Source organism: Limulus polyphemus, unplaced genomic scaffold, assembly GCF_000517525.1.
Source record: "Limulus polyphemus unplaced genomic scaffold, Limulus_polyphemus-2.1.2 Scaffold191, whole genome shotgun sequence".
In the NCBI taxonomy this organism is placed as follows: Eukaryota; Metazoa; Arthropoda; class Merostomata; order Xiphosura; family Limulidae; genus Limulus; species Limulus polyphemus.
Window position 1 is genome coordinate 374,097 of NW_013665801.1, and position 9,351 is coordinate 383,447.

The 9,351-nt window shown below is 33.1% G+C and overlaps 1 protein-coding gene across 1 annotated transcript in view; it reads left to right on the forward strand.

The window, feature by feature from the left end:
• LOC106478224 (atrial natriuretic peptide receptor 1-like) overlaps positions 1-9,351 on the forward strand; it is a 155,352-nt gene that overhangs the window by 137,452 nt on the left and 8,549 nt on the right. The window contains exons 16-17 of the mRNA XM_022381782.1: positions 2,966-3,115; positions 8,028-8,151. Coding sequence (XP_022237490.1) covers positions 2,966-3,115; positions 8,028-8,151 — 274 coding nt within the window. The remainder of the gene's footprint in view (positions 1-2,965; positions 3,116-8,027; positions 8,152-9,351) is intronic.

Sequence of the window (9,351 nt, forward strand, 5' to 3'; positions counted from 1 at the left end):
TTTTCCAGGTGTATATATTTCTGACAAAGCCCCCTTTGTTTTATTAAGATTACTTGAAAGACGTTATTCTAATGGAATGTAAGTACTTAAATTCATAAAAATCACGCGCCTTTCTAAGTTATTTGTTTGTTCGCCCAGCCAAATGAAATATTATCTTATATAAAAGTGTTTACATTTACCGATTTTTGTGCGACAAAAAAAATGTGATTTCTGTTTAAGCCTAAAAATACCAGTAAGTTAAAATATTAATATGTATTTTTGAGAATATGACAAATTTATTATGGAACTTAATATGCCTTACAGAAATGTCCAAGCTATTTTTTTATGATTCTATCTTATTTATTGAAATACCGACTTTATACGTATAGTTTGAATTGTTAGCACTATGTGTCGCCCCTATCGCTGAGGCTTCTTCGCGAGGCAGTCAGTTATCTTTTGTATTGGCTAACGTTCATTAGATTATATCTGTTTCTGTGTTGTTTTTGTCATCTTCCATTACCTGTAGTATCATTCATCCACGCAATGATTTACTTCAATTTAACATTAAGGTATTTACTGATTGTTTTTACAGAGAATGGTACTTAATGCATCAAGGAAGGCATAGGTCATTCCCGATCTGGATTATTTCGATCTTGTAATTCCTAAATATTATGTTTGTAGCATCCTAAGTGTTAAATTTAAGAGTAACTTGAGGAATTGATTTAAAATTAAATGAAAGGAAGGATAAACATGAGCATGGAGGAAGAATTTATCAAGTTTCTTGATTCGTGATTTAGAAGGCTTTCTCTATAAATTTAAATGGAGCACAAGTGGATTGTTTTAGAAGTTCCATAAATGCCAATCTTGGTGAAATGGCCTTGAAAAAACTAGCGCTGGAAGTTCTGAGGATGGAAAGGTTACACATATAAATATTTTTGTTACTTATAATCTCCACTTTCATTCCAAAATTTACGTCATTATAACATATTTAACTTTATTGTATTTTTTATTCTAAAGCAAACTTTCCTTTGTGGCTTCATATTATAATGTGTTAAATGAGACTGGTATGACTTGACTCTGTTTCATACTTTTTTAATTTAAAACTAATCTTATCTTCGCGTATTTTACTGACGTATAATTGCAGTTACACTTTTGGTCATGTTGTGTGTAATTTTCATAATGTATACTTCAAATATATAGACTTAGACGTAACAAAATTTCACCTAGCAATGCCGCAAAATAAATATATGAAACTATTTTCACAAAAAAAAAGGCAGGACTAGAATGTTGGCAGGTTGAATCGTTCGAATGCCACAAAGAAATTAAGAGTGAGATTTGAAACAAATTAGTTACTCCACAATAACGTTGGTGAAACGTGTGATAAAACAGACTGACGTTAAGATCTATTTTATTAGTTTCCGTCACATAAGATAGTATCAAACACTTTTTCGTTAATAACATCTAGGCTTCGGTTGATCTTACACGTCTGCTGTTAAACCTTCGTAGCCAATTCCCTCAGGGTAGCTTACACGTTAGATTATTCCCTTCTTTGTCATTCGTCAGCGTATTTGTAAAGAAGTATTACTTAGAAATGTAATACTTTCACACTGAAAAGGCTGTACGTTGGCTTGTTGCAACGGAGCTTAGGGTAGTAGCAGTTTTTTCACACCGTGAGCAACCAAAATATTAAGGAAAAGTATTTTGAGGCTTGGTTTGGTTTGAATTTTGTGCAAAGCCACACGAGGGCTGTGTGCGCTAGTCGTCTCTAATTTCGCAGTGATATACTAGAGGAAAAGCAGTTTGTCAACACCACCCACCTCCGACTCTTGGGCCACTCTTTTGCTAAGAATAGTGGGATTGACGGTTATATTAGAATGCTCTCACAATTAAAAGGGCTAGCATGCTCGGAGACGGGGATTCGAATTCTGAGGCTAACTATGATCTTTGTCAGTCTCATCATGTCTTAATTTTTGTTACAATAAGTTATCTGTATTACGTTGTATTTATTCGTATATTCATATAATAACTTGACTTTTAATTTTTGAAATACAATAAGCTATTTCAATGCAGCAGCTTGTAAAATGGAAGTAACTATTATACAGTGACTGTACGTTATATTCAAACGATTTTGCACCCTTTTCCACTTCCGGTCTTGTCAATATGACGGCAATGCATCTTGTCAATAGCCCTGGAACGTAGTTACCTTTGCTAAAAGCACCGTCGTAAGACTGTCATGTCAAAAGCACACAACTGCCCCCAGCAGGCTTTCAGTAACCAACAAGTTTCAACAGTCCAATCACACAGAAAATACGTGGGCGTTGCGCCAGGCGATGTGGTGCTTATGTCTTTTTTATGAAATAGCATGAATACCCGTTTTATTCTTCAGTTCCCTGAGGTGTGTAACTGTTAAGCGAATTTGTAGTAGAAGTAGCTTCTGTATATAATTAAGACTTTCTTTGATTATGTTGCATACTGTTACTGTTACCTGAAACACGTACACAGCTTTTGTTACTGAATTATGTGTTTGTGGATTCTCACCCATCTAAAAGACTCCATGTTTTGTCTACCACGGCTGGGATACTTGTTGCAGGGCTCTTTCTCGGTGGCTCTGGTACCCCAAGTTGATCCATATTATTTTATTTTCCAGTGCCTTTAAGCTTAAGGAATATTCCCACTTTGGAAATTATAAACCCTTATACGAACAAATTTTATGTATACAAATATATGAAAAGTTTGCGCCGGAAAGAGCTGTAACTTACCTTTTTCAAAAGCGATGCATTTTCAGTGGCACCACTACCTACGAAAGCTAAACAGAGTCAAAATATAGTTTATATACATAGCATCCCACAGCGACTTTATATCGCCGGTGTTTGCCACGAGACTTGCTGACTTAAAAAAAGTATTTAAAATCGTTTTCATACATTGTATTCAATCATCTGTATATTTAGATTTGTGGATATATTTTAAAAAATGTCTATTCTTCTAGAGAAAATGCAAGCACTAACATTCTAGACAACTTATTGTCACGTATGGAACAATACGCCAACAACTTGGAGTCTCTGGTTGAAGAACGAACGGCAGATTATCTGGAGGAGAAGCGGAAAGCGGAAGACCTGTTATACCAACTTTTACCAAAGTATGTTCTTACTTTTGCTCTAACGCTCTTTCATACTGTATTATCTAGGGCATATCATTTTAGTTTTTATGTCGTTATCCTTAAGATGCTTTAGTATTTCCTTTTGCTTTTATTGTGTTGCTAATGCTATTATTAAAGTTTTACAGTAAGACTTGATATTTGTTATGTACGGGGGTTTGCGTATATAGTAAAGCCCTGTATTATTTCACAAGAAACTCAAAAGCATGAATTTTGAAACTAATCGATAAGGATTCAAGTTTGCTTTACTTTTTGAAAGTGTATAAAATGTGTGAACTTATTTTATGATGTCAACACACAACTTGGAAGTTGTTTTTCTTTATTGTCAATGGTTATTTTTATAATGAAACAACAATTTGTTTTGTTTTTACTTTCATTTAGATATTGTTATTCATAGGTCGTACGTTTAAGTATTAAAAGTTTTGTCCCCCGGTGGGACAGCGGTAAGTCTACTGATGAGTTATGGTATTGTACGAAAGGCCTCATGGGTTTGTTTGTTTGTTACGGATTTCTTGCAAAGCTACACGAGGGCTATCTGCGCTAGCCGTCCCTAATTTAGCAGTGTAAGACTAGAGGGAAGGCAGCTAGTAATCACCACCCACCGCCAACTCTTGGGCTACTCTTTTACCAACGAATAGTGGGATTGACCGTCACATTATAACGTCACCACGGCTGAAATGGCGAGCATGTTTGGTGTGACGGGGATTCGAACCCACGACCCACTAATTGCGAGTCGAGCGCCCTAACCACCTGGCCATGCCGGGCCTACCTCATGGGTAAGGACTTGTAAAAGACACTGAATAATTAAGAAGATTGTGAACAAAAAGACTAATGTTTTGGTTTTGTTGTAGTTTTTGCATACCAGGTGCGTTTTTAAACGACGGAAGTGCATTTTGATTGGTGATTAGGAAAATCATTGTTATATCTTAAATGTGTTGTTAGCTCTGAACGATAGGAAGAATGAATTACTCATATTTATAATGCTAAAATTTGTTAATGATAATGTAACAACTAAATAATTGTTTGTAACGTATATCGTTTCTAATACGGATATATTTTGAAAATTTTTCATACGTTTTTCAAATGTACTTGTGGTAATAGTTTACGACTGTATCCTGAAAATCAAAACTAAAACTTACAAGTGAGCATGCACTTATTCTTGCATCTTGTTACGTTGCATTATTATAAGTTTATTGATATTCCATTCTGATAAACACTAAGTTCCGTAGCATGATAATTATGATTAAGTATAAGATCGTGGTATGAAAATCAAAATTAAAACTTATAAGTTAACACGCACTTATTTTTCCATGTTGTTATTATTACATTAACATAATTTTTATTAATTTTCTAACTTCTAATACATTAAATTACCGTACCATAATAAGAACGATTAAATATTTATTATTCTAAACTTTACAAACCTAAAAAAAGAGCAATACTTTAAAGTTAAATTTAGAGCTATTTGGTAAGCTGGGAAAAAATCCATATATTTTAGTTTTACAAAGTTTTCTAAGTAGGTGTATTTTCATATTGCAACGTTGCATTAGGTTTCTTAGTAAGTGTATTTTCATATTGCAACGTTGCATTAGGTCTCTAAGTAAGTGTATTTTAATACTGCAACGTTGCATTAGGTCTCTAAGTAAGTGTATTTTAATACTGCAACGTTGCATTAGGTCTCTAAGTAAGTGTATTTTCATACTGCAACGTTGCATTAGGTCTCTAAGTAAGTGTATTTTAATATTGCAACGTTGCATTAGGTTTCTATTTAAGTGTATTTTCATACTGCAACGTTGCATTAGGTCTCTAAGTAAGTGTATTTTCATACTGCAACGTTGCATTAGGTCTCTAAGTAAGTGTATTTTCATATTGCAACGTTGCATTTTCCGAACTTAAAGTACACTGGCTTCCAAAACCCAATATTAGATCTGAGAAATAAAGAGTTGAGTATTGATAAACACTATTCTAATCCCACTGAGCTGAAATCTAAGAATAAAGGTAAGAGATTCAGTCAAAAGTCCCTACTACTATCTCTGTAGGTTGTAATAAGTCTAATATTCGATGTTCAGTGATAATTATATGGGGAGTGACAAATGTTACTCTAGGTGCTGTTGCAATCTATCAACTTGTCCAAACCAATTCATCTCAATCATTGGAGTATATACAATAATAAAATGCATAAAGCTATTAAGAAACTGACCTTTGATTTACAGATATCTATTTTCCAAATGTCAGTTTTTATGCCTTTTTTTTCTCTCTTTATATCATTGGTGTTCGTACATTCATCAGTCATGTTTTTTACAACACATTTAGCCATTCGTTTAATACAAAGTATTTCATTTCCTAGGGTTATATTTTAAGTGTTCATTTAATCCTTTCACACAATAATTATGCAATGTAAAATTAATTAATATTACAGAAAACCCTCTAAAGGTATATAATATGTTAAAATAATTGAATATTCTAAAGCGTATTTACATTTTCTTCACGGAGTTCGTATCAGTGAACTCAAGTCACCGAAGAGTGAAAATGGTATATGATAGATTACATATACCAATGCTAAAAGAAAAGTAAAATTTTTGGAACCGGTATGGTCACAGAGCAAAAGCTTAACACAACCTTAAGACATATATTCTTGAAACATATAGTAACCATATATATATATATATGTATGTAATTAGTATCTTTCCTCCTTTGTTAAACACAAACAGCATCTCAGTCCTCAAGATATATATATTATAACTATAACTATATATATATATATATTTAATTAGTATCTTCCTTTCATTCAATATATATGTGTTTATGTATGACTGCAACTGTCATATGCAGAAAAAAAAACACTTAATAATAACGTACGAACATATAACATTACATTTACCTATTAGTTATTAATGCTCTAGCACCAACACAATGATAGCGGTACCAGAATGTTGTAAAATGGTACCCTATTTTCCCAGGGGACGACACTATAGACGTTACAAGCAAAATAACTCATGCAACTAGCGAAAAAAAAAAGTGCAATTTGTGACTAAAATCAAAACTAAGGCAAAACTCGAATTCTTGTTCTCTACATTTATGGGAAATACTTTTAAGCGACATGGAACAAAATCATAAAATATATTTGGATAGTGTTTATTCTCTAAGTAGGAGAAGTACAAAGATATACAGGCAATATGAGAAAATGTTACTGCCTAGCCTAGGGTAATAATGCTGTACGATAATCATAAAGCACTCGAAAATGTTGAATTTATATCCTCGTACCCATGGCAACAACACATAGATATGTGAGGGCAATAGAACAAAATGTTGTCAGGGGACATCAAGGAAAAAATTTATATAAGCTTTTTTTTGTATAGTGGGGTACTTAAATCTCCGAAATATTGGGTCATGCTATTCGCCTATAAGTAATATCCAAAAATGATATATTTGCACCCTAGTAATAGATGTAACATTAGTTCGTGTTAAGCCTTTCAAAGATGCCTTCTGCGATGCCTAGTCATTGAAACTTATGCCAATGTCATTGATTTGTTTTCTCTTTGGTGTACTTGCCTAGAAAAAAGAACAAGTTTTTTATTCACATAAGAACATAATACCACAGTAATGTTTTGAGTATTATGGTACATAGACAATAGATTTTTATTTTAGTTTGTTGTTAAGACAAATTCGTATCTATGGAAATAAATTCTACCTGTGTAATTGACATCTCGGTATGTGATATCAGTCATGTTTTATACGGGTTTGTGACTGTTTTACAGGCTTACAGTCAATATCAGAAATGTTTGCTTTAACAACGTTTCTCAGCAGTTTTGATCAGCTTTGTAACAAAATACGTTAAGAAGAGATTGCGAGTCAATAATAAACTTTCGAAAGACAGTTAACGTATTAACGATAGAAGTTAGTGGTTGTACTTACAACGTAACGTTCATTGTGCACCCAGTAGGAACATCTAAAGGGCAGTCTTGTGACACTGTAAAAGTTCACAACAAGCAAGTTACTGTAAGGTAATGTCAGATTGGTCTGAAAACGTGTATGAATAAAACAGAATCGAACAACAATAAAAGTCTAACTCTAGTTTTACAACCTGTTAGAATGATGCCTGCTACTTACTGAAATAACGTAAGTTCACGCATTGGTGAACCAAATGAAAGTCTAAATCTAGTTTTACAGCCCGTTAGAATGTTGCCTGCTACTTACTGAAATAACGTAAGTGCACGCATTGGTGAACCAAATAAATGTTTTTAATGTAATGAGTGCGACCAGTTTTGTAGTTTTTACTCTCTCTTGGAGATAATCTTAATTTTACGGTTCTCTTGGTTGTAAACTTTATTTAGGTATTTTCATTTTTATGTCTACGGTCTTTTAAGAGATTTTCTTTCTCGACCAAACTATGAGACGTCACCAAACTAAGATATAAAATGCATTTCGATAGATCATATTATTATTTTTATAGTTGTTAAACTGTTCATCGTAAGTTCTTGCAATGGCCTAACAAAAAAATATTTTTTCTCAAGACAACAGTTTATTGCTACTTTACTTGCACATTTTCTTGGCTAGTTAACGCTAAGCTTAAGGTTAATTAACATAGCAAACAAACAAACGTAGCTAAAGCTTGAAAAGCTACCTGTAAGTAGAAAACAAATTGGTTAGTATTCACTCTTGGAGGCCGTTTGTTTGAAATATTAACCGTATTTCTCTTCTAGTTATTTTAACCATGTTTGTAATAGCCTCACATTGTTTTAGGTTATTTGACGTACTGTTTGTGTTAGCTAGAACTAGTTTTTAACGTTTAAACTAACACGTACTTAAACATACTAAGAAACAAAGGCATATTGAAGACTTACAATAGTAGTTAATTAGCTTAATTTCCTTCAAAATTATCTTTCTACTTTAGATCAGTTGCGAGCCAGCTAATCCGAGGAGAGGCGGTCACCGCCGAAGCGTTTGACAGCGTTTCAATCTACTTCAGTGACATTGTGGGTTTCACTTCACTCTCTGCACAAAGCACACCTATGGAGGTTAGGAAATTTTCCTTTGATGCATAATCCAGATGACTACCTAACTGAGAGTATGATTTTATTAAAAGCGTGTTTCTCTATAATCTATATTAATTACTATATGCAGGCAGAAGCCATTATTTCATGATCTACTTTCAACTTCTAGAAATTCCTTTTCTGTTTAGTTTAACCTCGAAAGATCTCGTTGTCAGTTTTGATACGCTAAATTGCGTAGGAAGATGTAGAATTTAGTTATACTGTGACGACGGGTTAAAGGTTATCTTGTATGGTAATTCTAAGCCAAAAATAATGATGGATTAATCATACAAGTAATAATTTTATTTAAAACTTAAGAGAACTGATTATGCTATGTATTTGTCAAAATACGCAATACGCTATATACCAAGAGGGAAAGTGTTGAATTAGCGAACGTATACAAGGGCTAATAAGACGTAAATTAAACGTAATTTAGAAATTATATAGTATAAATATATATAATTGAACTAGCTTTTTTTTTCTTATGATTTGAACTGAGCTATTAATACCTTCTATGATATTAGAATCGTCATATATATACGATACAATAAGTTTGATTAAGTAACTTTGAATATATATATTCTTAGAACAAATTACTTGTTACCTTGTAGTTTACGTAAGTGCTAAAACATTATTATTATACTTTTAAAAGTAATATTTAAAATATAGTATAGTAAAGGTTCAAACGTGTCAGGTACAGTATTTTCAAGTATTGCGTGTTTTTAATACTTGACTTATAAATATATAGAAGTTGATATGGTTATTTTTAAGCGCAAAACTACTCCATGGGTTATCTCTGCTCTGTACACCACGATTATCGAAACCTGATTTTTTAGCGTCGTAAGCCTGCAGACTTGCCGCTGAGCCCCTGGTGGACAAATGTATACAGGGAAAAGTAGCTATTTAGCATTTTTTATAAAAAAGTACAATTTATTTATATTTACTCCGGCACGTTTGATAAAATCAAAACTCTTTATCCTGGTGGGTCAGCGAAAGTTTGATGATTTAAAACACCAAAATCCGGGGCTCAATTCCTCGCGATAGACAGAGTGCAGATGCCTATGTGTGTGTTTAGCTTTGTACAATAATAATTACTATTACCTTAACTTTTAACCACACCGCTGCATCACAAACTATAGCAAAGTTTCATTGATTTACTCACTATATCGCATACGCTGAGTGGTC